This window comes from Octopus sinensis, linkage group LG10 (assembly GCF_006345805.1).
Source record: "Octopus sinensis linkage group LG10, ASM634580v1, whole genome shotgun sequence".
In the NCBI taxonomy this organism is placed as follows: domain Eukaryota; kingdom Metazoa; phylum Mollusca; class Cephalopoda; order Octopoda; family Octopodidae; genus Octopus; species Octopus sinensis.
Genome location: NC_043006.1, coordinates 17,778,863 through 17,794,153, shown reverse-complemented (window position 1 = coordinate 17,794,153; position 15,291 = coordinate 17,778,863). Strand labels below are relative to the sequence as shown.

Genomic DNA, 15,291 nt, shown 5'->3' with positions numbered 1-15,291 from the left:
AGTCGTCACGGTTTTCCGTAGGCAACTAAATACAGTGTCCTTCAGCTTCTTGCTAGCCTGGCTATGGCTCACGTTGTTACAGGAGTGTGACGAAAGAACTCTGGCGGAAATAAGATTAAGATTAATGTAAAAAATAAATAACACTGAAGCAAAGTAACACCAAATATATAGTGTGTGTGTGTTTTTATTGGCTAAACTGGCAAAATGACCATTCCTAAATACAACAAAGACAAGAAAGTATTATTTTGAATGCAGTATAATTGTGAACACAGCAGAAAGATTGGATATTTTGCCCTTATAAGATGGAAAAAGTTATCAGCAGACAGCCATGGGACTCAAACTCGCATCCCTCAGAAACCAGCTGAGTACTCCACCATTAAGTTAAACTCCCCACTGACAACAATCTCGGTCAAATTAAATGCTAAATATCATAGCTTTTTTTGGAATGCAACAACACACAGCAAAGAAAGTGTTTTTAGTTGTTGGAAGTATTGTCAACTTTTTCTGTCTTATAAGGGTAAAATATCCAATCTTTCTACTGTTTTCATGGCTATACTGTATTCGGAACATTACTTTCTTGTATGTTTAATAGCTTGAAAATAATCACAGTAATTAAGTATCATAATTTGGTGATAAAGTAAATTGGATTTGAATAGAAAACAATGTTTATGTACTTATGCATATCTTCTGCTGGCTGATGTACTTCTCTAACTTTTTCCGCAATAAAATTTCGCCACCATATTTGCCCACAGTCCCATTGTCAATGAGGAGGAAGTACGAGTGATTACTATTCAGAACGGCACAGTTGGTCTTAGGGGATGATACACAATGGTAAGGAACAATTTTCTGAAAAACAAATCAAATAATATTTTTTTTGGAAAAAAAATGGAAAAGAAAAATCAGAAGATAACATTTAACTTAGCAGCAAAAGAAACACTAAATAACATTAAATAAAATATCTGTTGGTAAAAACAGGAAAAAAGTAAACATTCGGTTACCATATTTCTATTGAAATATACTGCTTTTGTTTCGGTAAATTTTGAAAATAACGGAAGATTTAGAAAAGTAACTATTAACTAGGCATAGGAGTGGCTGTGTGGTAAGTAGCTTGTTTACCAACCACATGGTTCAGGGTTCAGTCCCACTGTGTGGCACCTTGGGCAAGTGTCTTCTACTATAGCCTTGGGTCAACCAAAGTCTTGTGAGTGGATTTGGTAGACGGAAATTGAAAGAAGCCCGTTATATATATGTATATATGTGTGTGTGTATGTGTTCGTCCCCCCAACATCACTTGACAACCGATGCTAGTGTGTTTACATTGCTGTAACTTAGCAGTTCGGCAAAAGAGACCGATAGAATAAGTACTAGGCTTACAAAGAATAAGTCCTGGGATTTATTTGCACTACTAAAGGCAGTGCTCCAGCATGGCCAGTCAAATGACTGAAACAAGTAAAAGAGAGTAAAGAGTATTTAGAAAAGTCATTATTGAACTAACTTAACACAAAATTTTAGTGGAAGATTTTAATTTTGATCACTTTAAAAGAGGAAGTTTGTATCATAGAACCATTGGTGGACTCAGGCAGGTTGGTATCAAAAGGGTCAAATGCATCAAAAACTGAATGGAAAAAAAAACTAGTAAAGTTAGTAAAGTTTGTAAGCTAGTAAAGTTGTGGCATTCTATATCACCATCATTACATGCATGTTTTTCCATACTTGGATAGATTTTCTCTAGTACGGTGTGTTGCCACATATTACTATCATCTTTTTCTGTAATGTTTAAGTATTTTTAGATCATTCATCACTATTTCTTTCTCTTCCACAGGTTTCCTTTCCTCCTCTTGGAGTGTTTGGTTCTTGTTTATCTGTCATATGCATCACATGTCCATATCAGCACAATTTTTTCTTGTACACACCACATTACACAGATTCTCTCTCAGTTCATTTGTGCTTTGTTGCTCACGCACACACTGACATCACACATGCAGCAGAGCATGCTTACCTCAGTACTCTCTAGCCTTTGTACATTCTCCGCATCAATGAATACACACGTAAGTTTATGAAATTATTTTGGAAAATAAATTCTGAAGGGAGATTAATAGTTGAAAACAGTGCTTAATCAAGTCAAGTAAAAACTACAACTATTTATCGAGAATTTTTTTATTATTTTCATTGTTTACTCTAAGGGATATGTGAATAAATTAAATGATGCATTCAACAAACACTTTTTCAAAAGGAACTTTCTCTAATACACTGATGTGACAGCCCAAAACTTTCAAGCGAGGTGTTATTTATTTGTTTCACAAGCTATCGACTTCATACTTATTTTCAGCACTGTAGTAATAAACAGTTGCTGATTCAAACTCAGCATTTGATTTTTATTACATTGAGATCACCTCTAGTTCTATGATGCAAACTTCTTGTTTTGAAGTGATCTGAATTACAACCTCCCATTAAAATTTCATGTAATGTTTCAAACACCAGATAAATAATAGCAAAGTTACTTTTTCTAAATTCTTCATTATTTTCAAAAATTAATAGAAAAAAAAAAAGCAGTGTTTTTCAACAGAAATATGGAATAAGAGGGTCAAGCATAATATGATAATCATACAAAGGGGTTGCTTACTAAAAAAAGGCCTATGATCAGGAGAAGAGGAAAACCTGAGAAATTCTAATAAATATTTCAAGATTAAAATGTCAGCCTACCACGAAACTGAAAAAAAATTGAAGTCGTTATATCCACTTTTCAAATATAAATGTTGACTTTCTTCTTTTCAATATTACCATGTATGATTGGTCTGTAGATTGACAGAATCTTTGAGCTTTTCACAAAACCATCATCATCATCATTTAATGTCCGTTTTCCATGCTAGCATGGGTTTGGACGATTTGACTGAGGTCTAGCAAACCAGACTCCAATCTGATCAGGCAGAGTTTCTACAGCTGGATGCCCTTCCTAATGCCAACCACTCCGAGAGTGTAGTGAGTGCTTTTATGTGCCACCGGCACGAGGGCCAGTTTGGTGGTACTGGCAACGGCCACACGCAAATGGTGCTTTTTACGTGCCACCTTCACAGGAGCTAGTCCAGTGGCACTGGCGACAAAATGTTTTGTTATATTTGGTTACTCTCTCTTACTTCTGAATTCAAATGCTGTTGGGGTCAACTTTGCTTTTCATCCTTCTAGAGTTGATAAAGTACCAATCAAATACTGAGATTGATAAATGTACTTAAGGCACCGAGCTCTCAGAAATGTCAGCATGCTTAGTGGTATTCCATGGTCAGATTCCACCAAGGTTGACTTTGCCTTTTATCCTATCAGTGTCTACAAATTATCAGCCAGTCAAGTACAGGGGTCGATGTAATTGACTTACATCTCACTACAAAAAATTTCAGGCCTCGTGCCTTTACTAGAAAGGATCATTATTATCCTATTATTAAGGTGATGAGATGGCAGAATCATTAGCACGTCGGATATGAAATGCTTAGTGACATTTCATCTGTTCTTAGTTCAAATTCTGCTGAGGTCAATTTTGCCTTTCATCCTTTCGGGGGTCAATAAATTAAGTATCACTGAAACACTGTGATCGATTTAATTTACTAGTCCCTGCCCACCAAATTCCAGGCCTTGTGCCTTAAGTAGAAAGGATTATTATTATCATTATTATTATTATATGGTGTCCTCTGGTAGTCATTAAGGAATTTAATAAAATAGTGGTAAAGGAGCTGATTGAGAATGGTATTAAACAATTGACTTACTTTACAAGTATATATTCAGTCATTATAAACTTAAAAATCATGAGTGATAGTAAATCACAAGAGCTTGCATAATCATAAATAAATTGAAGGAATGTTAACTGAAATAGTTTAATTTTTTATTATTATTATTATTATTATTATTATCTTCAACCTTCAGAAAGAAGAGAAACATATTTAAAATAAAATTGATTCTATATAGGCATATAGTTAAGTATAATATGCAAAATTCCAAAGATGTAATTCAAGATGAATTTCTTTAATTAAAAAAAAATTTATTCTTTTTCAATTGATATGTAAGACTTTCATATGTAATTGAATTATGACATTAGTTGCCCTTATCATATGTTATAGCAAAATTAATTGACATAATTATATAAATATCATCATCATCATTTTAACATCTACTTTTCCAAGCTTGTGTAGATCAGATGGAATTTGTTTAACCCTTTGGTGTTCTGATTATTCTGTTAAATGTAATGCTTTTTCACTCAAATTGTTTTGAATTAATCATACGTTATCTTACAGCTTTGAAATCTCAATGATGTGAATATTTATTTTTAGAATTTCAATGTAGGTAAAGTGTGAGAGGCTAGATATGGCTAGTTCAAATATAAAACATGTAGAATATTTGGGCTGGATGTGGCCGGTTTAAACACTAAAGGGTTAAGCAACTTTTCTATGGCCTGATACCCTTTCTGTGATCCATCCTTACCTGTTTCCAAGCATGGTAATATTTCCCCATGACTGGACATTCTTTCACTGAAGATTGCAAACAAATGGCACCAGTTGTACAACAGTGACACTCATTTACAACTACTACATAATGTCAAGACACACACATACACAAGGCTTTGGGCTATAGTCAAATACACTTACTCAAGATCACACTGGAACTGAACCCAAAACCATGAGGTTGAGAGGTAAATTTCTTCACTTCATAGCCATGCCTGTGCCAATCAGAATGTATTTTAAAATATAGAACCATCAATTCTGTTTGTTCATGAATTCATTGGGTTAACATCTGTTTTACTATGCAAGCATAGCTTGGACAGAAATTAATTTTGATTAGGGTTTTACAGTCAGATGCTTTTCCTGTCACCAACCCTTACTTAGTTTTCAAGTAAGGGATTTATATATTCCAAAGGTCTTTCAAAGCACAGAGTAACCTGCTGTGACATCAACAAAAAGTGTCAACATCAGCTTCACTCAAACGGTGCACACAAACAACTTTAATATAGATTCCATTTCCCAAATCCACCCACAAATAATGGATAGCTTAGGGCAAGAGTAAAAGACATCTACCCAAGGTGGCATGCAAATGAACTGAACCCACAACTATATAGTTGTGCCACAAACTTTTTAACCACACAGCCATGCCTACACTATAGCCATGAGAAAGGATTATAGAATATGGATGTTGCTCCCCTATAAGATACTATTGCCAAAACTATTTGGACCTACTAATCTTTCATCAAATACCCTTGCTCAAACCATAATTCTTACATCAAAAGAATATATATATATAAGGAAAAAATCCTATGAATCCAGAATTTTGGCTCACCTTATGCATAAAAGCTCCAATAGCTAATCATTTCAGTAACTAAACGAAAACAGATTTACCACCTGGTCACAGTACAGAATGAAACTGCAGAGTTTATCTTTATTACATTTATTAAATTATTAATTATATTGCAAGATAAAATATTCAGAGAACATCTGCTCCTTTAAGAACAAAGACAGAAGTTGTACAATACAGTACTGGAAGTGTGCTTTTCAAAGCAATCTGCACAGGCGACATAATGAGATGAATTTCACTTGTTGGATGTGTAATATACATAAATTCAAAAGACAAACCCAGTTTGAATTAATATACTAAACTACAGAGATTTCAAGATAGCAGCTGTTGCTTTCAGGAAAGGCTATTTAATTGGTGTTATCCTAAGATGAGAGGAGAGCATTAAGTGGAAGGAGTAGTGCTTAATAAGGGTAGCTCAGAGATGGGTAGAAAAACTTGTAGAATCCTTGGATTTATAGAAAATACTCAAAATAAAAAGCTAGAATAGAAATAATTATAATAATGGTTGGGGTGATATTAATAGCAGCATAGTTACCCATAAGGAATTTGGGAACATATTGCTATTAAAATGCAGAAACTTTGTTTCAGTTAATTTTAGAAATAATGAAGAATTTAGTAAAATAAATTATTAAGTTGGTGATTGGAACATGATTTAACAAAATTTGGGTGGAAGGTTTCAATTTCAATTAGTTTGAAACAAGAAATCTGTATCATAGAACCAGGGGTCGGTCACAAGTGGGTTTGATTAAAAAGGGTTAAATTAGGAAGTTTGTATCACAGAACTAGGATCAGCCTCAGGTGAGTTGGTATCAAAGGGGCTAATATTTAGTTACCAAACTTCTGTTGAGATACACTGACTTTGTTTCAATTATTTTTGATAATAATGAGGAATTTAGTAAAATAATTTCATTATCATTAAGCTGATGTTCGAAACAAATTATATCAAATTTTTGAATATTTTTTTAAAAGTTAGATCAATTTAAAACAGATTTGTAACATACATCTGGGCAGTGTAAGGTAGATTAATATCAAAAGGGTAAGTCTTTATATAATCACTAAACCCTTTAGCATTCAGATTATTCTGTTATATGTAATGCTTATTTATTCACATTGTTTTGAATTAATCATGAATTATCTTGTTGCTTTGAGATTTTGATTTAGAGATTGTTTACTTTTAGTATGACATTGTAGGGTATGTGTAAGGGACTGCGTTTGGCCAGTTTGAACATAAAACAAATACAATATTCTAATAGGATATGGCCAGGTTAAATACTAAAGGGTTATGACATGAAAACTGAATATTAACTACAAACACTTTAAAATTACTAAGCTCTGTCTTCCAAAATATATGGAAACTTACAAGAAAAAAAAGAATATAGGAATGAAGTTTATTCCAGTGACTGACAGAAATCAAAACTCAATATTTGATAAAGTTTAACAACTTCTCAAAATACAGTTAAATTAAATTCAATTGCTGTGACTTAATCGATTTTACTTCACTGCATCTGTTAAAATCAATTGCTGACTTTTAGATCAAGTTACCTTATAAAACACACAGCATAAGAGTACATTTCAAATAAAATGTAGCTTAGTTTTAAACTTGTAATACTTTCAATGTAGTTATTTGTATTTAAATTAGTCAAATCATCATTTAATGTCCGCTTTCCATGCTAGCATGGGTTGGACGATTTGACTGAGGGCTGGCGAACCAGATGGCTGCACCAGGCTCCAATATTGATCTGGCAAAGTTTCTACAGCTGGATGCCCTTCCTAACACAAACCACTCTGAGAGTGTAGTGGGTGCTTTTACGTGCCACCGGCACGAGGGCCAGTCAGGCGGTACTGGCAATGACCTTGCTCGAATCTTTTTACAGGTGCCAGTAAGGCAATACTGATAACGATCACGCTTGAATGGTGCCTTTTACATGCCAGCGGCAAGGAAGCCAGTTAGCCGCTCTGGCAACGATCATGCTCGGATGAAGCTAACTGAAATCTAAAATGGTCTTAGAAGTTTGCTTCCCAGTCAAGTGGCTTGAAGTTCAGTCCTACTGTGGGGCACCTTGGGCTAGTGTTTTCTATGATAGCCCCAAGATAGTTAAGCCTTGTGAATGGATTAATAAATGGGAAGTGAAGGAAGTTCAGTGTGTGTGTGCTTGTGTGTTTGTTCACTTGTTGTAAACAATGGCTTTGCCAATGATGTTGTTTGCTTGTAGTCTATTGTGAAAGCATTTCAGAGCTTCATGACAAGTCTTGGTATGTTGTGCAATTTTTGTAAAACAAAAGGCATTGTTTGTTTCCAATTCTCCGCATAAACATGTCCAGGCTGTTTGAAAATACTGGGAGGCTGTTATCTCCCATGAGAACAGGGGTGGGGGTGGCAGGTAGAACATTCTGTCTCAACATACTTTTGCCTGGCCCATGCGAGCATGGAAAATCCTCCTTTTCCTCCTCCTCCTACTCATATTCATCATCATCATCATCATCATATACATTAAAACAAAGATGAAAATGAATCATGTTCAATATACTTTCTAGCGAAGTTAAGCTAAAAATGAAACAGTTTCATTGCTGTTCAATATTTTGCCCACACCTTTGTGAAGAAATATACATTCATGCTTTCACATTCTGATTTTAATTATTGTGTTGTTCTCCATCGTGGAAAATCCTAGCTTTTTTTCCTTTATATGCAAAGCACATGCCCAGAAATTAGTTGGTTAACCAGCTGGGAGTACAACTACATGCAAGATCAAGTTAACTGTATCAGTTCAGCATGCAGTCATGATTATTAGGTTCAGTCAACTAGATATATAATATTTGCTCTCATTCTTATAAATTACTAGCTGTGTCCCCCGGCATTGCTCGGGTTTCTTTCGACCCTTTAGAATTGGAATTTTTGAAAAGTAAAACTTTTGCATTATGTAGCTTGTTATTCTCTTAAAGTGAACATTTTTCAGGTTGAAATACACTGAAAAATGGTGACACAGCAATAAAAAGAATCGTAAAAAAATAGGGACTTTCATAGTAGAAAAGCACCTTTTTGATGTAAATAATTTTTGGTGTTAACACAGTCCGATTTGAATTTTATCTTCTACAGAATGCAGAGCAAGCTTTCTTCTATCATACTCTCAATTTTGGTCAACTTGCGCTGCAGGGTCTCAGAGGAGATAATGTTGGTTGAAGGCTACCAAAGCTGCCACACACACACACACACACACACACACACACATGCACAGACAACTTCAGCTTTATATATATAGATTTGATAAATACACACAAACTTTGATTCTCTCTCTCTTTTCTTTTTGTTCTTACTCTACCACTGATGCAATATTTTACATGCATGCTATGATACCCAATCAATTTCTTTCCAATAAATTAGCCAAAAATTTCTTTGTTTTCTTTCCAAGTCCACGTTAACCTCTTTTGGTGCCAACCTACCCAAGACTGCCCCTGGTTCTCTGATACAAACTTCCTATTTTAAAAAAACCTAAATTAAAATCAACCTTCAAAATTTCAATTTAATTTATGTTCCAAACATCAGCATAATAATGACAAAACTATTTTAATGGATTCTTCTTATTTTCAAAAATAATTAAAACAAAGGCAGCGTATTTCAAAAGAAATATTGTAACAAAAGGATTAATATTTGTCTTATTTTATTTGCTGTATAAAACGTGTCTGAACCTGTCAAATTTACTTCAAAAGAATCTTTTCAACAGCAAGCAATTTCATTGTCTCTTTCCCAATTAGAATATATATATATATATATATATAAACATAAGCTACATCAACTTCTCTTAAACCACATCTATGAATTTAGTACGGCACCTTTCCTTCTGAAGATAATGTACTCATCTATCTATTCTAGGAATCATATTAAATTCCACTGGTTGTGTGATTAAGAAGTTTCCAGCTCTGGTGCTGGAAGGAAAGTACTGTGATCATATAACTGACTCGTGTAAAAACAAGAATTATAGAATTGTTTTTTGGAGACCCGGATTGCGGTTGTAGGAATGCCTGCAACTTGCAAGAAAAATACCCGGGGAAAGATTGTAGAGGTTTATCGCCACCAATTTGCATATAAATTGTGTTTTATAATTGTATGGACTTTTTAGTCCAAATATATTGTATTTTAAATTGTAAGAGGGTTGATGCCTCTGTATATGATGTTTTTAAAGAGCAATGTTTTAGAGAAGCAGAGGGTCGACAGGCGCTTTCTGTCTTCTCCCATCTTTATCATTTTTGTATCATAATCATTCGCCTCATCAATGTCTATGTCCTGCCCACAAAGCTACCTTATCTATGTGGTGCCCACATGGTAAATTTAATGAATAAAAGAAGTTTGCTCCACATGCATATGGTTTCAGGTTCAGTCCTACTGCATGGTATCTAGGACGAACTGCTTATACTGAAGCCCTCATCCAATCAAGGCTTTGTGAATGGATTTGGTTGCTGGAAACCGAAAGAAGATTGCTGTGAGTGTTATTGTTTTGACATTGTGTGGGAGTTGTAAATAAGTGTCAGTGTCATAAGAACAAGCAGTTCTTATTCAATTTCAGTCTCCTGGAATAATATGGCTAGTCATAGGTAAATATTACCTTGCTTGGAAGCAAGTAAGGGTTTGGCAATCAAAAAAAAAAAAAAAAAAAAAAAAAAAAGGGTATCATGCAATGGGAAGTCAGTCTCAACAAAAATCTAACTCACCCACGGAAGTACGGGAAAAGAAGACATTAAAATGATAACTTTTCTACACAGCATATACTCTTTTACTCTTTACTCTTTTACTTGTTTCAGTCATTTGACTGCGACCATGCTGGAGCACCGCCTTTAATCGAGCAACTCGACCCCGGGACTTATTCTTTTGTAAGCCCAGTACTTATTCTATCGGTCTCTTTTGCCGAACCGCTAAGTTACGGGGACCTAAACACACCAGCATCGGTTGTCAAGCAATGCTAGGGGGACAAACACAGACACACGCATATATATATACATATATACGACGGGCTTCTTTCAGTTTCCGTCTACCAAATCCACTCACAAGGCTTTGGGTCGGCCCGAGGCTATAGTAGAAGACACTTGCCCAAGGTGCCATCCAGTGGGACTGAACCCGGAACCATGTGGTTGGTAAACAAGCTACTTACCACACAACCACTCCTGCGCCTATACTCTTAGTAGTTTTTCACTTAGTTGAATAATATAGCAATTAATTAACTAAAAAAATGTTCAACTAAAAGAAAATCAGTTTTCAGTTTATTTCTACAATCAGTAAGCTGATTATCCAATTCTGCTGCTCCAGCTACATTAAAATCAAATTTAACATGAACTCTATTTAAGCTCTGTAATTAAATCTAAGATAATGAAAACAGCAGAATGTATAAAGCACAATATCTATTTGTGCTGTTATGAAATCTATACATATGTGCTACAGGGTCTTCCAAAAGTAATATAAAACAACCATAACATGTCAATTAAAAAAAAAAAAATTGAATAATATATTTTAACAATGAGTTAGAATTTCATTCTTTTTATAAGAGACTAAATATAATAATTAGGAAAATTTTTTGTGAAAGGAATAAAATAAATGACATACATCACTGCCAATTAATAATTCTTTGTTCTCGACAATCCCCCAAGATGCAATTCCAATAGCCACAACTTTGTTCTTAGCTTTGGTAGTGAGATCACTGATGGCATCACCAACATGTCTTGTAACACCTGTAATTAAACCAATATTTCATTAAAACCATAATAATAATAATAATCATAATAATCATAATAATTAATAACAATAATAACAAGATATAAGTTCTATAATAGGCTACAATGTAGTGCTTTCTTTTAAAGGTGTCCACATAAGACGGAGACATGCTTATCCCTCATTGGTTATTGGTGTCAAAAATCATCAAAGTTTTGTGCCATAAGAGCACTATTTAAATGATTTAAAAACTGAAGCACATGATAAAATATAGGATAGATCTAGAATAAGGAAAAATAGTAAAAGAAACCATGCACAAGAGGTATGTATTTGCTCAAGATTCTATAAGTTGATCCTGTTGACTACTTTTCAATTCTTAGTTTAAAGTACTTTACAATATTTTATCTCATTTTTAACTGGTTTAAACAAGAAACATTACTTAAATAGTCAAACATAATTACATAAAAATAGATCAAAACTTAAATGCACACATGCTGTTGTGATTCTACATTCTTCTAATAATAGACACATGTGAAGAGATAGTGCTCTCACTTACTTAAGATGGATACTAAGCTGTCATGTTAGTAGTTGAATAAATTCTCTGAGATACAAATCTCTTATTGCTACCTTTTATAGTAGAGTTTATTTTTAACTGCAACAGACTACACATCCTCATAAGCCTCATGTTTCATGGAGTATTTAAATTTATTGCAGACTGACATTTATGAGGATGCAGCATATATTACTAAAAGATGTCTGCATTGACCCTTTTGTTCCAATAGTGCTGCTGAAATATACTGCCTTTATTTCAATTAATTTTGAAAACCAAGAAGAATTTAGTAAAATAATTTTGTCATTATTAAGTAGTACTTAGAACATAAATTCACATGAAATTTCAATGGAGGGCTCACTTCAAAACACAAAGTTTGTATTGTAGAAGGGCATTCACTGGAAGGTTAGTACTAAACTGTGTAAAACAGGATTTTTGTAAAACATTAAAATTGAAAAACTAACTGAATTCTTAAAATAAATTTTTGAAATCTTAATGCCTTTCTTACCATATCTCTATTGAAAAAACACTGCCTTTATTTCAAGAAGTTTTGAAAATAATCAAGAATTTATTAACCTTTTCATTACCAACCCGGCTGAACCCGGCTCTGGCTCTGAGTACAAATGTCTTGTTTTCATAAGTTTTGAATTAAAACCTTCCGCGAAACCTTAGTCACAATTTATGTTCCTAACACTAGCTGAATGATAACTAAGTTATTTTACTAAATTCTTTGTTATATTTAAAATAATTGGAAGAAACACAGAGCATCTCAAAATAAATACAGTAACAAAAGGGTTAAGATAACTTTAGTATTTGAAATATATAACATAAAATTTTGATTGAAAGTTTTAATCTAGATCACTTTCAAATAGGGATTTCGTATCATACAACCAAGAACACTTTCAGGCGAGTTGATATCAAAAGGGTTAAAATGCCTGGTTAAAAAATTTAATTTCAAGACAGTTGTCATCCAAATGGTATACAATAATTTCTATAATGGATTCTTTCATTTCTAGAATGATATTGGTTCAAACTATTTAAAAATGAATTGACTTAGGAAAGATACTGAACAAGAAATTATTTTAGCATCTGCGCTCCAAAAAGTCCTTATTGTTATCATCATTATTTATTCATAAGGTGGTAAGATAGCAAAATCCTTAACCCTTTAGCATTTAAACTGGCTATACTTGGCCCAAATATTCTATCTGTTTTACATTCAAGCTGATTGGTTCTGACCTCTCACACCTACACTACAATGTCATCCAGAAACTAAATAATCACATCCTTGAAATCTTGAAGTTACAAGATAATGCAAGATTAATTCAAAACATTTGATAGAGAAACCTAAATGCTAAAGGGATAAAGCAATGGGGAAAATGTCTTGTGTTATTTCTTTTAGCACTTTATCTTCTGAGTTCAAATTCTAGAGGGGTTAGCTTTGCCTTTCATCCCTCTGGGGGTCAAGGAAATAACGTACCCATCTAGTACAAAGATTGATGGTATAAACTAAGTGCCCCCTCCTCTCAAAATTGCTGGCCTTATGCCTGAATTAGGAGGAATTACTTATTTTTCATGGGGAAATGTTCAACAAAAGATGGTATTTTTCTCAGATGTGAAAATAAAAAAGCAATATTTTTCTAAAGTGTGCAAATCAGATGAAAACCCTGCAGGATGAAATTATAAAGCAGATGATAAACCAATTTGTAAAGATTTTTCAGCTTTAAATAGAACTACCTTTGTTGTCTCATGCACTGTTTGATATTCTAAAGAATTTTCAATGCAGTAAGGCTGAATCTGAAAGTCCCAGTGATTGCAGAATATGCCATGCAGTGGGACTTATGGGATCAATCCCACTGTGTGGAATATTGGGCAAGTGTATTCTACTATAGCCCAGAACTGACTAAAGCCTTGTGACTGGATTTGGTAGATGGAAACTGAAAGAAGCTTCATGTTTCATGGAATATTCAAATTTATTGCAGACTGACATTTATGAGGATGCAGCATATATTACTAAAAGATGTCTGCATTGACCCTTTTGTGCCAATATTTCTGCCGAAATATACTGAAATATATATTTACATATATATGTAAATACGTGTGTGAATGACTGTGCCTCCTCTCTTTACTCTCTCTCTCTTTTACTTGTTTCAGTCAGTTGACTGCGGCCATGCTGGAGCACCGCCTTTAGTCGAGCAAATCGACCCCGGGATTTATTCTTTGTAAGCCCAGTACTTATTCTATTGGTCTCTTTTGCCGAACCGCTAAGTGACGGGGATGTAAACACGCCAGCATCAGTTGTCAAGCAATGCTAGGGGGACAAACACATACACACACATACATATATATATATACGTATATACGACAGGCTTCTTTCAGTTTCCGTCTACCAAATCTACTCACAAGGCATTGGTCGGCCCGGGGCTATAGCAGAAGACACTTGCCCAAGATGCCACGCAGTGGGACTGAAATCGGAACCATGTGGTTGGTTAGCAAGCTACTTACCACATAGCCACTCCTGCGCCTCATCTTTATATCACATAATTGTAGTAACCAAATGTCACCATCGTAGAGACAATGCCACTTGTTTCCTATTTTCCATGAAAACAGGTCTGGTCACAGGGAAATATTACTTTGCTTAAAAACAGGTGAAGGTTGGTGACATGAAGGGCCATATTGACATAGAAAATCTATGTCAATAAATTCTGTCTAACTCTTGCTGGCACGAAAATATGGGCATTAAAAGCAACAACAATAATGATGAAAAATCAATCACTGACGGCGGAAGCATTGACAATTTTATCAATACTAATACTGCTAAACATAATATCTAGTCATTGAACCGGTGAATCATTCAAAGCCCGTGTTGTGATGGTGTCAGTATAGCTTAATAAATTCCTGAATTACAATAATATGCAAAGCTGATATTTGACACAGGAAAGTTATACAAACAGCAGTTACTATTATATACATAGTCAATATCTGAATGTTATATGAACCAAATTGTATGTCTGAGCAGTCTTTAATTGCATTTAAGTTTAATGGCCCTGAAACCCGTCCAGTGTTATCAAATTCTGTTCACCTCAATATTTTACTTGTTATATCATTCACTAATTCAATCTTAGACACAAAAACATTATACTACAATATTCAAAGCTGTTTGGTGGATGACTGTAAATCCATGAGGCAAGAAGTAAACGATCTAATCAAAGGAAGTACCTAATAGTGATTTTATTTTACTTCAATGTTTCCATCTGTTGGCTGAGTGGTTAAAAAGTTTGCTTGTCAACCACATGATTTTGGATTCAGTAGATGGAAACTGAGAAGAAGCCTGACATATATAAATGTATGTGTGTGTGTGTGTGTGTGTGTGTTTGTGTCTCTTTGTTTTGACATTGTGTGGTAGTTGTAAATGAGTGTCACCATCATACAAGTAATGTCGTTCACTTCTGTAAAAGCATGTCTGAAAACAGGTAAGAGTTAGTGACAGGAAGAGCATCCAACTGTAGAAATATCTAATATCTGTGTCAACAAATTCAATCTGGCCCAAGCAAGCATGGAAAAGAGTCCTCAGCTTTTGACATAAATTTTTTTTTTTTTTATTTATTTATGCGCCCTTTTCAAGCCTAACCAGGCTTATGGGCCCAGTTTCCATGGCGTATGTGTTCCCCTCAGCTGGACGGGAAGCCAGTCCATCGCAGTGTTACTCTAGAAACAG

The 15,291-nt window shown here is 34.3% G+C and overlaps 1 protein-coding gene across 11 annotated transcripts in view; it reads right to left on the bottom strand.

Moving 5' to 3' along the window:
* The window catches only part of LOC115216453 (transient receptor potential cation channel subfamily M member 3), an 841,279-nt gene that overhangs the window by 189,828 nt on the left and 636,160 nt on the right, over positions 1–15,291 (bottom strand). For all 11 annotated transcript variants that reach the window (XM_036506322.1, XM_036506319.1, XM_036506321.1 and 8 more), the window contains 2 exons: positions 10,922–11,046; positions 675–846 (listed from right to left, as the gene is read on the bottom strand). In XM_036506322.1, coding sequence (XP_036362215.1) covers positions 675–846; positions 10,922–11,046 — 297 coding nt within the window. The remainder of the gene's footprint in view (positions 1–674; positions 847–10,921; positions 11,047–15,291) is intronic.